The 21,767-nt window shown below is 40.1% G+C and overlaps 2 protein-coding genes across 8 annotated transcripts in view; one reads left to right on the forward strand and one right to left on the reverse strand.

Annotated features, from left to right (window-relative positions):
* The first annotated feature begins 3,591 nt into the window (after nt 1–3,591).
* LOC132399362 (serotonin N-acetyltransferase-like) lies at nt 3,592–10,139 on the forward strand. Its single transcript, XM_059979631.1, has 3 exons — nt 3,592–4,245; nt 5,442–5,596; nt 8,399–10,139. The coding sequence occupies exons 1-3, from the start codon at nt 3,900–3,902 to the stop codon at nt 8,702–8,704; spliced, it is 807 nt and encodes a 268-aa protein (XP_059835614.1). The 5' UTR covers nt 3,592–3,899; the 3' UTR covers nt 8,705–10,139.
* Nucleotides 10,140–10,878: 739 nt separating this feature from the next.
* The window catches only part of rhbdf1a (rhomboid 5 homolog 1a (Drosophila)), a 373,026-nt gene continuing 362,137 nt past the window's right edge, over nt 10,879–21,767 (reverse strand). For 6 of the 7 annotated variants that reach the window (XM_059979627.1, XM_059979628.1, XM_059979625.1 and 3 more), the window contains 2 exons: nt 17,730–17,883; nt 10,879–15,143 (listed from right to left, as the gene is read on the reverse strand). In XM_059979627.1, coding sequence (XP_059835610.1) covers nt 14,724–15,143; nt 17,730–17,883 — 574 coding nt within the window. In that variant the 3' untranslated portion in view covers nt 10,879–14,723. Of the gene's footprint in view, nt 15,144–17,729; nt 17,884–21,767 lie in introns of those variants that run through there. The other variant, XR_009513976.1, reaches the window with a different exon arrangement.

Raw genomic sequence — 21,767 nt, forward strand, 5'->3', positions numbered from 1 at the left:
CCCATGTTAATTAAAACTTCGAATTCATCTACGTCACAAGATATGATCCCTGCATTAAACTAGAATCAATTGAGCTTGGAATTCCATTGATGTGCAGTACTTCTGTTGTTTTGCCGACTGGACTTAATAAGCATTTCTCCTCTAGGTGATTGCACCTCACCAACTGAACAACTAACTACTCTTAGACCCTTTCCCTGCTGATTCTGTTTATCCTTCCCAACAGTGATTGTAAACCTCCCAGCAGGGAAGTTGGTCCAACTCTGGTTAAGGTGCAACCTTGTACCACTTGCACAGGTCCCACATTCCCCAGAACTGTCCCAGTGAACCAGGAACTAAAGCTCATCCTCCTTACATCACCTCTTCAGCCACCCTTTCATCTGATCTATCCTTCTACTCTAATACTCACCAGCGCGTGGCACCAGAGGTAATGAAGATATTACAACCTTTCCGTTTCTGCTCATTAAACATCTACCTGGCTCCCAAAACTCATGTTGCAGAACCTCATCCCTTTTCCTATTTATGTTATTGGTATTGACATGTACCACAGCCCTGAGCTACATTCTCCCCTTCCATAATGTCCTGCAGCTGCTCCAAGACATCTCTGACCCCAGGTTCGGGGAGAGAGCATATCAACCTGGAGTTTCTTTCGGGGCCACAGAATCATCTGTCTGATTCCCCTACCATTATCACTCTCTCAGTCTTGCTTTCCACCCATCCCCCAAAATTCTGTACAGGAACACCCACTGTGGTGCTGTGAACTGGGCTGTTCTAGTGTTTTCTTTTGGGAGGACATCCCACCAACAGTATCCAAATACAATACATTTATTAGACCGGAAAATGACCACAGTCGCTTCCTCGTCTTTCTTGGTGGTCGCCCAACTCCTCTATTTCTGCATCTGCAAAGTGACCAGCTCACTAAAAGTGCCATCTTTTACATTCTCCACATTTCAGATGCTCTACAGCTTCCGGCAATCATCTGGGGGCTGCAGCTGGATACAGCTACAGGTGTAGTCATCAGGGACGTTGGAAATGTCACCAATCTCCCACATCCTGCAGGAGGAGCACATTGCTGCCTTCTCCTTCATAACTCTTAAAGATAGCGGAGTCAAGGGATCTGGGGAGAAGGCAGGAATGGGGTACTGATTGTGGATGATCGGCCATGATCAAATTGAATGGTGGTGCTGGCTTGAAGGGCTGAATGGCCTACTCCTGTACCTATTGTCTATAACCCGTATTACTACTCCCTTTGATTAAAGCCAAAAACACAGGGAAGCAGAAACTTACCTTGTCACTACTCACCCGAGTCACCTAGCTCACCAAAACCTGCACTTTGTCCTTAACAGCAGCAATTTGACTTTAAGGCAGTCCCTCCCAATATAACCATATAGCAATCACAGCATGGAAACAGGCCATCTCGGCCCTCCTAGTCCGTGCCAAACTCTTAATCTCACCTAGTCCCACCTACCCGCACTCAGCCCATAACCCTCCACTCCTTTCCTGTCCATATACCTATCCAATTTTACCTTAAATGATACAACTGAACTGGCCTCTACTACTTCTACAGGAAGCTCATTCCACACAGCTATCACTCTCTGAGTAAAGAAATACCCCCTTGTGTTTCCCTTAAACTTCTGCCCCCTAACTCTCAAATCATGTCCTCTCGTTTGAATCTCCCCTACTCTCAATGGAAACAGCCTATTCACGTCAACTCTATCTGACCTCTTAAAATTTTAAATACCTCGATCAAATCCCCCCTCAACCTTCTACGCTCCAATGAATAGAGACCTAAATATGGATGCTCCTGCAAGAGCTTGGCTCCCTTGTGTGTGCTGCTGTCTCTTTACCCAATCCCATCTGTTTTGCCATCACTCCTGCCTCTCCTTCTTGCTGCAAAACCTATGTTAGAACTCTGTTCATTTTCTGATCGTTGGGGTTCTTCCGGGAGTCAGGAATGACTAACAGTCTTAATTCTTAAGTTTTCGGGGTTTTTTTAAAGTACAAGCAAACTTACAAATACTAAGCAAACTAAATAAAGAGCCGAGAAATGATGATGATCAGCAAAGACATGATACTCCAACCTTTAGATTTCAGTCTCGCACCCCTTACCATCATTATGTTTAACAACTTTCTTTTCCATGAGCTGTAGTCTGTCATTTGGAAATCTTATTAGCAAAGGATTAAAGTTTCAAACAACGGGCAGTGACTAAGTCCACTTAATATGAAGCCAATTTATATTTCCAGCTCTGTGATATTAGTATGCTAAATATTTCCGGCTCTGTGATATGAATATGCTAAATACCTATGGCTGTAAATGAAGAAATGCCGGCGCCCAAAAGGTCCCCGTAACACGCAGTTGTATTAATTTGAATATATTTACATAAGAAATAGAAGCAGGAGGGCACCCAGTCTGTCTTGGTTATCCCAATGAGAGCAGGAGTGATCTTTACCTTCCCTTCCAGATTCCCACTTATCTTGATTCCCTTAAGTTACCCACTGCATTAACTTGAAACCATCTATACTTTGTGTTCTAGCATATAAACAAGCTGCTGGAGGAAGAGATCTGCAGCCTCTGTGCAGCCAAAGGAGTGTTTGAATCAAGTCCCAGCATCCGTCCTATCCATTTCCCTTCACAGACGCTACCTGCCCCACTGAGATCACACACCAGCTTGTTTCTTTGTTGCAGATTTCAGCATCTTCCGCCTTTTTTATTTACCCTGCTTGGGCGCAAACGATAGAATTTGTTTGACAGTAGATAATTTAAGGGCCACTACTTGCCCCAGAGGGATCATTAAAATCCTCAAAGTTGAACTTATTGGCAGCACGTTGGATAGCCCTGATGATAGCTGCGGGAATTTCCAACGAAGCCAATCAAACCAATGGATAAGCGCCGATACTCTCATCAGCAGGGAGCCCAGTTTTATGAGTGGTATCCACCCGTTAATACTAACCTGGAAATATGAAATGAAAACTTTTAAGTGTACTAACTAGTGTGATTATTCGCAAAACAGAGGTTCCCAAAACACAAACTGGGAGTGAGAGACCCTCTAGCGTCCCCAGAAGCCGTGTTGGAGAATGAGTAAGAGGGTGGGCTGTGGGGGTGGGGGGTAATCACTTGTATCAGGTAGGGGTGGGTTGAAGTCCGGCCTTGTAGCGTGACACAGATATTCCAGGCCTCAAGCAGGTCAAAGTCAGTGAAAAACTTCCAGTTCCATAACTTGCCAGTGGCACCGCTAATTTTAGGACCGGTCTGTGCTCCAAATCCCCATTAGCCGCTCATTCGCAATCTATCAATCGGCTTTGGTAACTATCCCTCACACTCTCACAGATCTCGCCCCGCTGTTGACCTCACACTCACACCCCACCCAAGACCTCGCATCGGGAAGGAGTAACAACCTGCCAAATTAGCTAAACCCCACCCAACTCCTCCCCGCAGCTTCAGTGTCTGCGGCTGGTACACTGACCGACTCGCTCACTGCCGAAGCCAGCGCGCGCAACCGTGCGTGTTCAATATTCAGAGAACAGCAAAAACAAGGTCATTTTAGCAACTGAATTAATAGTTGATAAAAGCAAACATGCCATAGAGCCGGAGACAATTATGTTTAAAATTACAGATTTTTTTCTTAACATAGAACTTGCTTCTGATTAGTATGTGACCTACTAGTGCAACTAATTGTTCCCATGATGTAACTGGGCGGGTTGGGTCAGTTTAGGACTGAACAGTAATACTTCATGCATATGCATAGATTCGTTTTGTTTTGTCCTTCACTAAATACGTCAAAGTGAAAATGCCCTCGATGGGGAAAGAAGCACTATATAAATTTATTACAGCAAGGTGCCATAAACACAGGATGAAAACTTTAATCGCTTCCGTCATTCAGGCAATCGGCAGCTCTCACTGAATGTTTAAGCTGATTATGAATTGCTTGTGCACGGGAATCAGGTCTTGTCTGTATGAGGACGAGTGCCGCAGCTGGCAAACAGACAATTCAGAGAGCGCCGAGACAACGGAGACCTCTGCCAGCCAGTGTCTTGAATACCAGACGGGCAGGGAGCTCCAGACAAGCCAGCTCGGCCTGAAGATGGATGTGGCCCCGCCCAGCTCTTCACCTTTCCTCAAGCCTTTCGCTTTAAGATACTCGGAGGCTTCGAGCCCCCGGGGTCGGAGGAGACACACGCTGCCAGCCAGCGAGTTCCGCAACCTGAGCCTGAACGATGCGCTGAGCGTCTTCGAAATCGAGAGGGAAGGTTGGTATCAGAAACACCGGCTCAAAGAGCCCGTAACTCCGCTCCCGTCCCACTCGCCCACCCTCGTCCCACATTTGTATTCCTTCCTAAAAGCAATTCAGCACCGCCGTTAATCCTTTAAATTCAGAGGGTCATGGGGCGTCGATAGAGGGAACAGTCGATGATTATTTCTTATTTGAATCCATCTTTCATCCATCAACTCCTCACACCGGGCCGGCGATGTCCTCCACCCCTATTTTTCAGTGCGGATGAAGGATCTCGACCCGAACGTCGACTGTCCATTTGCCAGCCCAGTTGCCGCCTGATACGCTGGGTTCCTCCATCATTTCTCTTTTCTCTCTGCTCCAAACTCCAGCATCTACAGTCTCTTTCTTACGTCTTTCGCGCATTAAAATAGCCGCGTGTAGTCTGTTAGCTGGCGTTATGTTAACTTCAGCGCTTGCTTGATGTTGGAGCTTCAACTTTAGGAAATCGGGTTCCTAGCTTTTGTCTTTCCAATAATAATTTGAAAAGTGAATGAAAACCACACCGACGTACTTGTTTAAACAATAACTGAAAGAGCTGGAAATAGGTCAAGCCGCGTATAGAGAAGTCAAACAGTAAAGTTTCGGGTATAACTTTTCGACGGGACTTTGCTTCTCGTTTCCAGTTTGTATCGTAATTCTTTTTAGTTTCTTGCTTTAATATAGTAATAAACTGGACTGTTCTGTTTGTAGGAAGTTGTGCAGATGATAAATATCCTTAGTAACGTTCGGAACATTCACACAGGGAGGATGACGAGGGTACGGTGCTCAGGTGGACAAATGACATTAGCGGAGAAAAAAAGGTTGTCAGGGACTTGGTGGGCCGAATGGTCCATTTCTGGGTTGTACAACTCCGAGAATGCAGGAGCCCGCCCGCCGATGCGCGAATCTGGAGCGACAAGCAATGAGCTGCAGAAACTCGGCGGGTGGACCAGCATCTGTGGGACGAAAGGAATTGTTATTCAATGCAGAGTTTCCACCTGAAATGTCGACGGCTCCTTTTCCCACCACAGATGCTGCTCGACTCACTGAGTTCCTCTAGCAGATTGTTTGTAACTCAGTTAGCAAATTGCGGCAAATGCTAGCTTTCATCGGAGTGTGAAACGCGGTCTCATGAAATATCTCCTCTTAAACCAGCGAACGCTCTCAGTCTTTCTGCTTTCTTCCCTTCAGCTTTCATCTCTGTCTCCGGAGAGTGCCCTTTACACATGGACGAAGTGAGACACTTCCTAGAACTGTGCCCCGAGTTATCCCTGGGCTGGTTTGAAGAAGGGAGACTCGTAGCCTTTGTTATTGGCTCTGGCTGGGACAAAGACAAACTGTCGCAGGTCAGCGATTTAAGATTTTTAAAAACAAACCACTAAAATCTTGCACTGTGTAATAATAGTATTGTCGTGTATCAATGCGTAAAGTGCTGGAAATGTTCAGCACGTCTGGTAATATTACTCAAACTCAAAGAGCGTGGGCATAGGGTCAAGTGTAAAGTGTCGACCGGAATCGTCGACTATCGGCTGATTTCATGCATTTTTTGCCCCTAATGATCCAACCTCGCAGAGGGTAAAACGGCACACAAAAGCGCTATATATTTATATAATCATATAATATCTAATTATACAAATATCTAATTATTTATACAATTAATCTGAGTTTATAGTATTAGTGATCTGTGATAATTATTTTGCCTTAGTTTTAATTTTTGTTGTTGGATAATTATTTTGCTTTAAGCCTGCTTACTTTTAATTGCAATACAGTTTTCCCCCTTTTTCTCGTTTCCTCCCCCTTCATCCTTTGTGCAGTTATCTTTCTTCAAGAATACACGTCTTCATTATAAATTACCGGAACGTATGGCTTCTTAAACCTTTTCTGCAATTCTTTGAGATGACAGTAAAGTCCACGACGAGTATTTGCTGACCTGTCCATGGTTTTGTCGATCACTGCTGTTTGCATTTAAGAAACAAAGGGAAAGGGGGATTTCCTTTTTCCAATGGACATTCGTAATCCGGGTGGTTTTTAAACATAAAATTATTCGTTTTATAATCATTATCACTAACACCATTTCTGTTAGTTCCACTTTGCACGGTAGAGTTGTGGAGTAGCAGCGTCGCGATTTCAATTCCCGCCACAGCCTGTAGAGAATTTGTACGTTCTCCCCGTGTCGGCTTTGATTTCCTCCGGCGGCTCCGGTTTCCACCCACGGTCCAAAGACGTGCCGGCTGGTAGGTTAATTGGTCATTGTAAATTGCCCCATGCTTAGAATTAAATTAGGCTAGGATTAAACCCAGGGATTACTGGGCAGAGCGCTCAAAGGGCTAGCAGACTCTATTCCACGAACTATCTCATTAAAAATATTTTTATTCTATATTTATTGATCTAACTTTAAAATTGATTTCATTTTTTGTTTCTGGATAATTATTCCAGGGTTTTGGAGTACTAGCCCAATACTATAACAACTTCCTTGTCATAATTCTGATCATCTGCAGTCTTTCAAAGTTTTGCTTTTAAATAGATAGGAGGGGGAAAAAAAAACAAAGATCCATTTCTTCCCTCTAGCAGTTCAGCAATGATACACAGAACATACTACCAAATAACACAACAGAAAGCAGGCATAATTCACTAAAGTAAACATCCTTTCACAATTGAATGCATTCACTTAGATAAAGCAAAATATTTAGATTTTTCCAGTCATTGTAAGAAATCAAACAAGGGCTGAACAATATTTCACTTCACCTTTCTCCCCCACTTTAATTATAAGTAAGAGCATTATGCCCAATACACATACTCTAGACAATGATACTGGAATTATGATACGTTTAAGAAATGAGTACAATGTGATTTGGAACAAATATTTTATCTTAACTCGAAGTTTTGAATTCTAATCCAAAGTAGAACTAATAGAAAGGTCTCATATTCACATGGGTTAGAATAAAAGAGGTGTGAGGGAACAGAATTCATTACTATTAGTCTTTAAGCAGTTTATTTCTTTCTGCCAATGTGTGTTCTGCATTAATATTTATTTCACGGTTAAACCACTTACCATTTGAAATACACTAAACCTATGCTCCACCATCATTGAGAATCAAAGATCTATTGTACTTTTTGACCATCTACCCCTGATGTTGACTCCAAGAAACCACTGGTTACCAGTGCAGTTATGCCACCATTGTTGTCAAGCTCCCACTACCTAAAAGTGCTCCTCATGGCATGCGCCTCAAATAGCCTCTGACAACCAAGTCCAACTCCTCGCCTTCTTGTGTGGTTTAGCCACTAAGCCTGGCGGAAATGTTTCTACTGACATGAGAAGGAGCAAAGGTGAGTCCTGGCACCTTAAAACCAGTACTTTGGGTAGATGGAGCTCATCAGCCTGGGAAGGCAGTCCATCCAAGAGAGGAAAAACTCTGATTTCAAACCTCCACTGCCTTGCAGCCATACTCACTCATGGGAAAGGCTTCGGGAGTAAACCCCAAGGACAAATCCAGAGCTGGAGTCCATAAAGCAGTCCAACGTTGCCGTTAACCTCGCTCTGGCAACTCCTGTAATGACACTGGTGCCAAACTGTATTAGCCTTTGCCCTTCCCTTGGACACATCGGTGTCATGGAGAGGGGAGACTTGCAGCATGGGCAACTGCCAGTCTTCCATACAACCTTGCTCAGGCCTGCACCCTGGAGAGGACACTCCAGTAGACTTTCCACGTGCAGATACATGGTCTCGCGAGACTAACAGATGCCACCATACCTCTTGTGTACCTTCCTTTCCTCAACCTCCTGAAGTTCCTTAAACCTGTCATTCTGACCCGCTATTAAAGGGCTGGTTGGTATCAGGAATTTACAGGGTTGTAGGGACAAGCCATGTTATTTAATGAACCACAGTTGTCAGTTAACCTACTTTAGAAACTCTGATCCTTTTAGGTTTTGTTCTTATGACAGTCAGATTGTCAGACACACATTTATAATACCTCCCATATAAAAAAAACTATGTTAATGTACATCTTTGCAAACACACCAATCCATGCTCCATTGACATGACTTATGTTGAACAATGGATTTCTGGATGTTTGTACTGCAAATCCAAACTACATGTATTATACTTGATATTTGTTAAGATAATAGACTATGTGTTTCATTGAATGCAGGATGCTATGACAATCCATGTTCCAGGAGGTTCCACTGTCCACATCCACGTCCTGGCTGTTCACCACAGATGCCGTCAGCAAGGGAAAGGTTCGATCATCTTATGGAGATACTTGCAATACCTACGCTGTCTTCCTGCAGTCAAAAGAGCCGTACTCATGTGTGAAGATTTCTTGATTAGTTTCTACCAAAAAGCAGGCTTTGAAAAGGTTGGACCTTCTGGTATTGTAGTAGGTTCCCTCACATTTACAGAAATGGAATATATTCTTGGCAGTGGTGCTTACTTGCGGAGAAACAGTGGCTTCTGAGTTATGTCAAGCTGAGATTAGTTTTTTTTTCCAAAAATGCTGCTTTCATTTTCTCTGTGCTATTTTCAGTATTCACATTAAACTTAAGCCTGTGGTGTATGAACTGTTCATGTTAGATGAAAAAGTGCAAAAGATTTCAATGAACCAAATTTGGCCCTTTGAAAGAGTGACATGGCGGAGGTTCTCAACTCAATCAGGTGTATAAACAGGCTAGAAACATTTGCTTACCCCAAGCTTGTCCCATTTGTTCCCAACAAAATCTATAAAGTTTCTGCTGGCATTATTAATTATTGTAACTACCAAGAGGTGTTATTTTTAAAAACCAGTGTTTGCCACAGAAATTCAATTACAAATGGTTTTAAATATCCTTATAGTCCATTAAGCTGGATGAATAAATTGGTTCATGGATTTGTATATAAAACACTCTCAGGCATTGCAACCTGACAGAACATTTGTCTTTAAATAACTTTGAAAGAAACAGAGAGACTTTAGTAGTCATATTATTCAACAATAATGCTTGATACTTCTGACTCGTAGACCCTTAATCTAGTATTTGTTCTATAATGAATAAAAGCTCAATATAATAACTTGTTTTCCTCAAGTCTTAGTCTTAGTCTTGCAATGGACATTTTAACAAAAATGTTAATGACTTGGGTTGCCAAACACAGAAGGGTAATTTTAACTTCACCTATCCAAGATGAATCCTTTAGGACCATTAGTCAGTCATTATACAGAATACCTAACTTGGAATAACAGAATTCTTCATTGTAGTAACAAATTGCGCAACATCTTTTGAAGTTTAAATTATATATAATTTGCCTTGAATCAGTTGAGGTAATCTGTGCTTTGCCAAAAACAAATTTCTCTGTTTTATTTATAGGCAGTATAATTTGTCTCTGATATATTTTACATTAGTTAACCAGTGTTTTCTCTGTACTCATACCATTTTCAATAAAACTGTTAAAATAATTACCGGACTGTATGCTTCACCACGAGCACATCATTTCTTCCATTTCATAGCTTTACATCATTAAAGAAAATTCATGAGATGTTAAACAATCATCTAGTACAGGTAGATAGCATATGGAAGTGCTTGCATTCAAATTTAACTTCAGAATAAGATTACAAACAAATCTAAAAAGAATAAATAACTGAGCATAAGCATACGCTATGCTTTTCAAATGCACAAGGTTAATGAAACTTTACAATTTTGGCTCGTCATTACATGGAACATTTTGTATCTTCTATTAATTACTTCAGTGCATTTTGCTTCAATCCAGATTTATCCTGTTCTCTTATCCCATTTTGGAAGCTTGTTAAAAAAAAATAAAGCTTTAAAAGCTCTTCCTCATTTGGTACAATACTTAAATCTCAAATAATTCAATTACTGGCTTAAAAGTTCAAACTATTGATTGTTAAAGATTACTTCAAACAACTCCAAAGTATCGCTTTTCTATTAATACTTTTCACCTTAAAACTGTCAGACCAAGAGTAGACTTAGCTCAAGGCTGCAGCTTAATCAATTTATATACATGCAAGGGTGTCACAGAGAAGATAGTTCTAAGCAATTTATTCACAGTGAATTCACAATTTATTCACAGTATTTGAGCTGTATTAAACATGATTTCAATGATTGCAAAGACAGCCAAAGAGTCAACTAATGACCTTACCACCCAAACTTTGATTAAAACCCAAGAAATAACATGTTCACCATTTTTCTATTGCTTCCACACCCCTTCCACCAAAATAAGCACATGGTAGCAAAAGTTTATCCCTCCCTTCCAAATTTCAAACTTAAGAACTTGAATAGTGGTACAGAGTGGGTGACATCAATAGACTGATTATCATCATCAACACAAGATAATTATTTCAATTGGCTGTAAAGGAATCAACTATCTGCTCCTGCACATGGTGGGCAGATGGATTGATGCTGCTTTTGCCACTGCAAAGGACAAGTGGTTATCCAAAATTTCTGAACACAGTCGACGCTTAATATTTGGTTCTTTGTGGGTTGCATAGGTTAGTATGCAGCACAAGGCATCCCAAGTTTGAAATTGTTCATTTCCTTTCAGTGCAAGACATTAATAATAAAACATTAAACATAATATTTCTGTTCCTAAGAAGCCTTTCAAAAAAAAAATAGCACATCCATCACATATTGGAGGGCTCTTACATGCAGGTCAACATTATATTTTTATTGGCAATAACAAAACTCCAGAACATAATTATACTATACATTCAATCCCCATGTAAAAGTGCTCAAACAAATTCTATATACACTGAAGCTATTAAAACAACACAGCTTGAACAATCTTACAAGTAGTAAACCTATTACAAAAATTACCACCTTGGCTTCAGCAAAACTAATTTAAAGACAATATTTTGAAAGGACTAGAAAAACGACTCCCTAAAGTCAAACTAATTACCACAAAAATGTAAGGAAGCAAAGGAAGGCTATGTGACAAAAAGAGGGTTTTCAAACATTGGTTGCAATGAATGGAAAGAACAGTCTTTCTCACAGGAAGGGGTTTTCTAAAAACATGAGGACAAAGGTTTAAGATCAGACGTGGGAAATTTAAAAGGGCACATAAAGTTTGATCTGTATTTGGAATGAGCTACCAGATATAGTGGTTGAAGTTCGAACATCAGCAATATTTGAAAGCTATCTAGCTAAGTACATGGACAGGAAAGGTTTAGGATGGAATTATTTATTACATGTGAATTGAGCTTCACAACAGTACTTATGACGAACAAAAATAGGTTAAGATTTTAATTCCCTTCTGGTTAATTAATAGTTCTAATTGACTGGTCAGAGTTTCTTTCAAAAATGTTTCCTGATCAAGTGATCAGAATGCTTATCAGAAGCCTGTGAAGCTTTCATATTACAATTGATCCCAGTTAATCATCTTGCCTTTGATTTCTTGAAACTTTAATGTAATTTTCACTTGATAATGAAGCAGTAATTACAAACCACCATCTGTTAAGTTTTCTGCTTACATAGTTATTAATAGCCTTGTGTTATGGTATTAAAAAAAGCCAGCAGGTCTTGAGAAAATGTGGTTTAAAGGATTATGGTGGGAGCAATGCCTCCTCTCTACGGACTCTTTCTCCATTTCCCAATACTTCGGAAAAGCAGCCAGCATTATCAAAGACCCCACCCACCCCAGATATTCTCTTCTACCCCCATTCATAGGGCAGAAGATATGAAAGGTTGAAAACTCGTACCACTAGGTTCAAGGACAACTTCTGTCCCACTGCTTTAATTATTTTGAATGGATGTCTTAGAAGTTAAAGATGAACTTTTGACCCCAAAATCTGTAACATGATGGTCCTTGCATCTCATTACTACCTGCAGGGCACTTCATCTGTAACAGTGACACCATGCTCTAGATTCTTATTATTTCTCACTTGTATTATCTCAATACACTTATGTTTTGAAATTATCTGTATTGGTGTATAAAATGAAATTCCTTACTGTATGCACGTACCTATGGCAATAATAAACTAACTCCATTTCCAGAGTAGGACGGTAATGGATTCATGTGGTTCTCCAAGCACGAGCAGTTATTTGTTTGGCCATGTGGCCTATTCCAGTGTTATAAATTTAATGTAGTATTGATATTAATTTTACATTAGACAATAAATTAGAAGAAACTTCTGCATGAGTAAAAATAATTTTCAATTATTATTCATAAAATAATTGCAGTTTTGCCTGTTGGGTGTGGTCTTTCATTGTTTCTGTTATGTTTCCTGAATTTACTGAGTATGGGCACAAGAAAACAAGTCTCAGGGTTGTTTATGGTGACATATATGTACTGTGATAATGAATTTACTTTGAACTTTCCCATGGGAAATCTGCAATTACATAGTGATAAAATGTATCTGGGTAATTTCCATCATAAGTGTTAGGTGTAGTCATGAACAATAATGTTTATTGATGAAGACTTGCTAATGTATAAGTGCTCATATTTTTAAAAAATCACACTTAAAAGGCAAGCTGAATTAAATTTCTGATGTGATATAATTTAACAATTTGTGCATAAGATGAGGAAACTCCTTAGAGTTAGTGTCATAATTGTTCCTGTCACTTTAGACCATAAATTATATCCAAAGTTAATATTTGAACAGTACTACTTTGAGATTTAGATTAAATATATTCTTTCATGAAATTATGCAAATAAAAAGGAGACTGTAATGATCTGTGTATTTCACTGATAAAATGCATATGTTTCTTGTTCACTTTATTTGGTTGAATTTTCCAATGCACCTTTGGAGGATGAGGAGACAGGAAACTGTGCCATACAAAGAAAACTCAAGAGAATGGCTCAGAGAACACCACCCACTGCTCATCTCACCTATTGCCAACCTTGCTTTTCTTGTGGTGATATCACCCTATCGCATCAATGGGGTGAGCCGAGATTGGGAGCAAACAGCTTCTGCCACAAAGACTTCAGCATAGCAACCAAGCTGCTGTGTGGGGTCCCTACACATGCCCAAGCAAGTAGATTCATATGGTATTGAAAAAGGCTCTTCAGCCAGCGAAATCCACACTATCAAGTACACATTGCACAAATCATAACACTGTTATTTTCTTCTCTCCTCAATCTCATTAATTACCCCAGATTCTATCTACCTCTTGCCAATGCACTAGGGGGGTGTTTACAATTGCTGGTTAACATGCCAGCCTGAACATCTTTGAGACCTGGGAGCATCTGGAGAAAATCCACTGTCATAGGAAGAATATGTAAACTTCACACAGTGAACACTGAAGATCAGGATTGAATCTGGGTCTTTGAAGTTCGAGGAAGGAGATCTCCCAACTGCACCACTCTGCAGCTGGAACAGCTAAAGTACTAGCACCAGTGGCAGACTGTGGTCATCACCCAGGGAGTGAAGGAGGCACTCTACTCAGATCCAGAGATTTTCCAATGAGGGTCTTGGATTTGCCATGAATGAATGACACAATGTAAAATTGGAGACAGACTGCCTTCATTACATTTCTTGAAGATCTCTAGAATATCAAAATTAATTGATTGTATTAGAAACTTTGCACCTGAATTTCCAAACATTGAAGCAGACCCTTGTGGTTTGTAACAATAATCCAACCATATAATACAGCCAATGAACTTTTATTGTTGTCAGAAACAAGGTTAGTGTTTATAAACTATCAAGTTTAATCACAGATCCAATTTCTGTTACTTGCAAAAAATGTATTCCCTCAAAATACATGATGAATGGAAAACAAGAAACAATAATTCAGCTATGGCTAGAATTCTTTTTTTTAAAGTTCCATCATTCTGATATTGGGTATGAGCATTAATTTAATCCAGACCCATTTAGGTTGAAATTCCATGTCTGTGACTTATCTACCTGAAACCAGGAGTACGATGGTTCTCGAAATTTCCAAAGTCAAATAAATGACAGAGTTCACAACAAGTGGGGAGTGAGGAGGAGGGTGTGATAAGAATTAGATTTTCCTGAAATGATTATAAATGTAAAATTCCATGTGTTTAACAGCGATCTTCTATTCTTGAAATCTTATATGTGATCATATCATTTCAAGAGCAAGCCCAGGGAAAGATGATGACAACATTCAAATTTAAAACTGAAGACTCGGTAAGGCTTTGATGATGTATTCTGCAAACTTGCAGTCCAGTCAGGCGGTAGCTAAAACACTACCTGCAATTTATCACCACTTTAGCAGTAGTAAACAATACAAGATTTGATTTAGTGCTAAAACTAGTGTAATACAAAATTGGCAGCACAAAATGGTTCAAAAATAATGGAGAAGGCACGTAAGGTCATACTTAGAGATGGTGTCCACAGTCCCGAGATGTAACTTGAGCATCAAATGCTAAATGTAATTATTTTTTTAATTAAAAAAGACATCAGGTGAGGAGCTGAAGGATTACTTGAATATCACCATCAAAATCTTGGTAAATTCTTCTTAAGGACTCCATGATGCAAATACTGCTGACAACCAAATCTGTAACATTGATTGATGCGCCTTGCAGACTGACTAATGTAGATGTGCATTGAGGTCATATTTTTCACAGAACTTATCTGTGAAAGGAATACAAGTCAGATATTCGCACCATTCACAAGTTATTGGGTAGACGTAAAACAAGACCACTAGTCCTGCAAACAGTCCTACAAAGGTGACAAGGAAGATCATGATCTGACATCGCTTGCGGTACAAGTCAAATCTCCCAAAGCTGATATATGGGAGGAAGGCAAACGATAGGAAGAATCCACTGATGAAGCCAGATATATGGGCAAAATTGTCAATCCACGGGAGGAGACCAAAGGCGAAGAGGAAGAGGACGAGAGCCACCAGTTTGACAAATGCCTTCCAAGGTCTTGCTAGGATTTGCCAACTTTGGAAGAGCTCCACAAAAAGACAGGCAAGGATACCAAATTGTGATCCTGCTGGTCCAACCTTAAAAAAAAGATAAAATATTTTTAATGTACTATTTCACAAAATGTGCATCTTTCCAATTTAATATGACTGCTCCCCCATAAAATTCACATTTACAAAGGCCTGCTTTAAAGAGCAATTTTTTTTTTCATCTGGCTGCCAGTGAAGTTTTATTTTTTTCCCCCAGTGCTTCAGTCAAAAAAATTTGACTGTATCTTGACAAAGTTATCTTCCTAAAGCTGAGTAGAGATTAAAAAAGGCAGGTGATTGGGGCTAAAAGGGAAGTGGCTCAGTCATGATAAAATGGTGGAGCAGACTCGATGGGCCAAAATGGCTCATTCTGCTCTTATATCTTATGTCCTAAGTCTGTGGCAACTCAAGACTCTTGGATGTTCCTTTGCCCAAGCTGACAATAGTCCCAAAATGGAAGCACTTCTTCTAGTTGACATTGTTCTCACTTGTTAAGATTCTGCCTGATGAACAGAAAGTAAAGCTAAGTGCTCAGGAGGGTCACACATGGGTTGTTCCTGCACACACCCTACATGGTAATAACAAGACTATGCAAGGTACATTCAGCTCTCTGTGTGCTTGATGTTAAGATGATGGGGCACCCTGGAGCACAACTGCAAATAGGTAGGGGCACACTGCAGCCAAAAGAACGGAGCACCCTGCAACACTGAGACCAACAGTCTGGGCCACCCTGTCGTAGTGTGACTGTCATTAAAGGAGAAGCGTGAAAAACTGTCACCTAATAGAATGAATGGCAACTCTTAGCAGCACGCATAACTTGATTACATACTTGGGATATTAAAATCCTTGGTTGACTCACTAAAATGCAACAGCTTTGTTCTCAACACATTGTTCAGAAATCTGGTGTAAAATTTGTAACACTGACATCGATTGTCAAGTCCAGTGCAAAAGTTTACAAAGGGCAATCATCTTTCATGAGCAAAGCTACCCTTCATGTAACCAGTGTTGAATCACTGAGGCTGAGCCACAAAGAATCCAGTGTGTTAGCTGGGATTCAACGTCAGGGTCACCTAATGGCAGTTCTGGTCCTTTAGTTTTAGGATTGGAAAAATTTCTATGAGGAACTTCAAAGATCAAGCACCAACTTTTCTTCTGCACTCTGGGTTTCTGCTCTTCATGTACTGTTCATCTTTTCACACTGCTGAATGTTTCCAGCATTTTGTTTTAGCTTTCCCAAGGCCCTCTAAGCAAGCTTGATTACTTCATAGCTAATTAAGGGCCACATAATTGTGTGCAGCAGTAATCTGATTTGATTCTTATAAGTTCACCTGGTATCCTTGCAGCTAGTGACGTTTTTGGGAGATTGGTGAGGGAGAGAGGAGGGCTGAAATTTTCTTTTCCACTAATTTAAGCTTTATCAGGAAATCATTCAAAGGGTTGAAAGGGATAATAAATCAGTTATGATGGAATGGCAGAGCAGACTTGATGGGCTGAATGGCCTAATTCTGCTCCTATGTCTCATGGATAAATACTTAACCTGCTGCAGTGTCCAAAAGGCTAGTTGTTTACCAACTTTAGAAAATGACAGCCCAGTCCATAATTGTCAAAGAAGTTAAAGCTCATTATGGTATTACACTTTTGGAAAGCATTTAGACTAACCTATCATTACCACCGATGACTGCAATAAAGATGAACATTTACTGGCCAGCCAATTTTTTTTCTTCTTTGTTAACTAATGTCAGATTCATTTAGTAAAACACAGAGTGCTGTGGGGAAAACTACATCAGGTAAAGCTGCCAGCCTACTTCAAAATGGTCTTTCAACCTCAGCAGCCTTTGACATAATCTGAATATACCTGCATTAAAGTGACACAAACAACCATTATAAAAACATGCTAATGGACACAATTAAAAGGTGGTGGCTGCAAAATTGCAGGGCTCTGGTTTAAAAATTATTCAGACTGCCTCCGCCTTTTAAAATTGTAGTACATCGTTGATGTTTACCCCAAAGCTACCAGCAATTGCTCCTACTAGCAATTACTGTTTATGAATCATAACAAAAAATTGTTCTGTCCAAAACTACCTTCACTGCCTTTTGTTCCCCTTCAACACAAGCAACTACAAAACACTTGTATAAACAAGTTGCAGTTCGAGGCCATCTTTAGAGAATGTATTCAATGATCTAAGTACAAGAAGATTTACAGAGAACGAAGCAGTTGAACTGTGCTAGTGCAATAGTACCATCTCCAATGTTAGAAGGCTTTCTTTAGTGATGAGGAATTACTTATTTTTCTCAGCTCTAGTGAGTATACATTTGATCCCTGTGGATTTAGCAATGGGGCTTAAAAAAGAAAGACAAGTGGCTTCTTTTGATAAAAATAGCAAAATTGGTTTTAAAGTTTGGATGGGAAATTGCTGTCCAAAGCCTGGAGGTATGTTGAGGAAATTCCAGCAATTCAGCTACGACAATAGCCACGTACCATTGAAAGCTAAGCTGAATTTATTGTAATGTGCACAAGTAGAGTAAGGTACAGCTGCAATGAAAAACTTGCTTGCAGCAACATCACATGCATATCGGTTCTCAAAAAGTACAGAATATAAATTATAGATAAGTTCACTGCCACAAGGATCTACCCACCTCTGCTCGATAAGGGAGGAATATGGCACTGGCCAGGTTTCCCGTAATCCCACTCAGGATGTAGATTATAGATATCCGAAGCCACCCTGCCAATTTTTCCAGGTCCCTAAGGATTGTCATTTGGAAGCAGATGGACACAAAACAGTGGAGAATCCTGTGGGGCAATAAAATAAATGAGCGCGACCACCAACGTACACTTTCCATGTTTCAAAAAGGGCTTTTACTTTTGTCACTCAAAATCATAGAATTCTTCAAACCTGTAAACCAGCACATGATCAAACTTTTGTACACCATACACACTTGGAATTTAGAAGAACTGGGGTGTCCTCATTGAAATGTAACAAATGTTGAAAGGCCTCACTAGAGTGGATGTGGAGAGGATATTTCCTATGGCGGGGGAGTCTAGGACCAGAGGACAGCCTCAGAATAGAGGGCCTCCTTTTAGAATGGAGATGAGGCTGAATTTCTTTAGCCAAAGAGTCATGAATCTGTGAAATTCATTGCCAGTCCTCTGTACTGCCCATAGTTTGAAAGCATTCCCTCAGCTTTGAGGGAACTCATAGGCATAATCTATCAGTAGATCTTTGAGATGTGGGTGGAAACTGGACCACCCAGAATAAACTCTTGCGCTCACAGAAAGCACGCAAGCTCAACATGGACCAGATCAGAAATCAGAATTGAGCCCGAATCCCTGGAGAAGCCAGGCGGCAGCATTTTCTGCACTAACAGTCATCATCTTTGAGGGCTATCAGAATGGGAAAATATGAAGTCTGGATCTTTCAGCTACAGAGAATCCATCTGCAATAAATTAACCTTTGACACACTGCTCAGAGTTTCTGAAGCGAGACATGAACTCATAACCATTCAATGGTGTTAACAACAGAAGTGTGGCTGACTGGCAATAATAACACTACATCCAGTTAAAAACAGGAAATGCTGAAATCACACAGAAACGGCGGAGGAAAAGACAACATCTCAGGCTGTTGTGTTTAGCTTTTGCTTCTAGATCCTGCTTCTTGTATTTTGCTACTATATCAAAGAGAACCTAAATCTGAAAGTTTTAGAGGTGACCAGCGTTCTGCTCAAATCATTTACTGTGATTGACTAGCATGGTGAGCACTTTATAACATGGGTCACTTAAATGGTACAATAATTGGATTAAGAGAGTATTAAAAGTTTCTGTACTACAGGATGTAGGTCAAGTGCATTAGCTCAGTCATTGATGCAATACATATGTTGTCAATTTATAGGAAGTTATTGATAAAAATCAAAAAATATTTTCTCTGTTAACTGGCATTTAGAACATAACAGCACAGTACAGGTCCCTTGGCCCATGATATTGTGCTGGTCTTTTAACCTGCTTTAAGATCAATCTAACCCTTCCATCCTAGATAGCCCACCATTTTTTTCTATCATTCATGTGCCTATCTAACAGTTTTTTTTCCAAATGTACCAATGCGTCTGTCTCCAGTACCAACCCTGGCACAGCTTTTCATGCACCCAGCGTTCTGTGTCATATATTTCCATATGAGAATCTCCACGGTGCTCAAAAATAGGACAAGTATGACAATAGGACAATATGGATGAGAGGGGTATGGAGGAATATGGTCCAGGTGCAGGTCAGCAGGACTAGGCAGAAAAATGGTTCGGCATAGTCAAGAAGGGCCGAAGGGCCTGTTTCTGTGCTGTAATGTTCTATGGTTCTAAGTGGTATCAACTATTGAGTACAAACATAAGAGCTTCGTAATTACCAAATTAAAAAGGTTTCCATTTTCCTTCCTTAAAACAAAACAGATTCCTTACACATTCAGTCCTCTAATATCAACTCGCTTCACATCCTACTCATGAGGCAAGGTTTATTGAAATCTCCAACTTACTTTCTTACAGATGAAAACTGATTTCAAGCTTAAACACGCTTTGCTGAACACATAACTCATAAGTATTCTACTGGACAGTAAATGGTGAGTGGAAGATACTATAATGTCATCCATGTTGGTTAGAACTGCACAGGACAGCTGAAGAGAAAGCCATTGAAGCATTGCTTGACTAAGTATTGCCTTTCTATTTATTAAAAAGGTTTACCTTGGAATAAGCTGCACAAAGCTGATTCTATTTGTCAGTGTTCAGACACGTGCAGGCGAAGCTTATGAAGAAATGCAGGAATTAATAGCCAGGTTGAAGGTGAGAATTAGAACTATGTTCTGCGGAAGGTTCATGTGACTGACCGTCGCAGGATTATCTCTACATTTTATAACAAGATTAAAGTGACAGTGATTATGAATCCAGCAATCCACATTATGTAGCCTCTGGGTTTTACTTACTTCAGATTACACAGCTGCTTGGCCAAACTGCTATGAATATCATATCCTATTTCTACTGTAGTCTTTCAAGATCTATCAAAAAGACCTTAAAAACATTTAGCCAACGTGGCATCAGTTACTCCCCGCTTTTGCTGTGCACAGCATCTCCATTTTGATTTTAATCTCAACATTTTAAAAGAAAAACAAAAACAACTTTGATTTTATATAACGTTTCACTGACATTCTAATGATTGTGAGGAAAAAAACATTGATATAGGTGTCAAAATTAACATTTGCTTCTGTGCATTGCTCCTGTTTATGACTGACAATATCATAATGCAGCAATTTTAGACAGTCTAGTTACTAGAACATGTCAATAAAACTGCTCAAATTTCTCCTCTCAAGGAAGAAAATACTGAAGTTATTAGCCGAACTGAACAACCACCACTGACCTTATTGACGATCTCTACGCCAAGATCAATTTAGTGTTTTTTTTAAACATAAAAGCACATACATTGATGCTTCCCATTAACATAAAATACAATACAGTGCCAAGACACATGCAGATGTTTAAAGGCTTGACTACAAAGGTAGGTATTAAGGTGCACTGTGAATGAAACAGAAACTAGGGAGGAAATTCTAGAACACAAGGTGGTGGAGTGATTAGATCTGAGGACAATCAAAAGCACAGCAGGTTGGAAATGTGGAAGGACAAAGTCTCAAAGACACTTGAAAGAAAAGGGAAATCAAAAATCAATAAATATCTGAGGGTGAAAGGACAAGGGTGGTGGGTTAATGGGAGTAAGTACACAACATTGGTGTAACAGTTTTGAATTACCTTAGCAGAGCAAGAGAAGCAAGGCAGAGGTGCGGTGAAGGAAGCACCAAACTTCAGTTTATTACTAAGATGTGGTTGAGAGTTCCAGGTAAGATGATCTGAGCTGTGGGGTTGGGTGAAGGTGGAAATGAGTGCCTTCAGAGGTGTTGATACACGTTGCAAAGCTCAATTCAAGACACAACCTGATGCTCAGGTTGCAAGAGTTTTGCTCAGATTTGTATCATTCCCCAAGGAGAGGAATGCAGTTTTAATTTATTTTATTTAGATACAGCATGGAATAGGCACTTCAAGCCACACCACCCAACATACCCCAGATATAACCCTAGCTTAATAATGGGACAATTTACGAGACTGACTAATCTACCAACTGATAGGTCTTTGGACTGTAGGAGGAAACTAGAGCACCCGGAGGAAACCCACACGGTCATGGGGAAAACGCACAAACTCCTTACAGGCAGCGATGGGAACTGAACCTGGGTTGTCTGTACCATAAAGCATTGTGATAACCACTATACTACCATGCCACCCTTCATAGGCCAAGGGGGAGAAATGGTTGAGGCCAAAGCTCAATTGCACTTCTAGCTTTAAACGCATTTATTTAAGGCACCAAACCTAAAAGTCAGATAACTGGACTGGTGATTTAGAAGCAAAGTATCAAGTGAAGTGGTACTGGTGAGGAAGAAGTGGGTGGAACTTGGTATAGCACTTTGGATGATGTGCTATAGGGAAAATGCCATGGCAAATCAGGAGGATCAGGAGCAACAGGGAACGGCAAGAGCAGCCTTTGCACTGGAGAGAGAAAAAGAATGAAACCAAAAAAGAATGGGGAAAAAAAAGGAAAGGAGGAACTGCATGTAGCTGGGAAGTTCACTATGATGTTAATTCTATAGTGGGCAATTA

The sequence above is a fragment of the Hypanus sabinus genome, chromosome 9, assembly GCF_030144855.1.
Source record: "Hypanus sabinus isolate sHypSab1 chromosome 9, sHypSab1.hap1, whole genome shotgun sequence".
Lineage (NCBI taxonomy): Eukaryota > Metazoa > Chordata > Chondrichthyes > Myliobatiformes > Dasyatidae > Hypanus > Hypanus sabinus.

Coding starts and splice junctions, on each gene's coding strand:
- LOC132399362 (XM_059979631.1), top strand. CDS start 3,900: ATGTTTAAGCTGATTATGAATTGCTTGTGCACGGGAATCAGGTCTTGT. Junction 4,246..5,441: donor CTTCGAAATCGAGAGGGAAG/GTTGGTATCAGA, acceptor TCTTCCCTTCAG/CTTTCATCTCTGTCTCCGGA. Junction 5,597..8,398: donor ACAAAGACAAACTGTCGCAG/GTCAGCGATTTA, acceptor CATTGAATGCAG/GATGCTATGACAATCCATGT.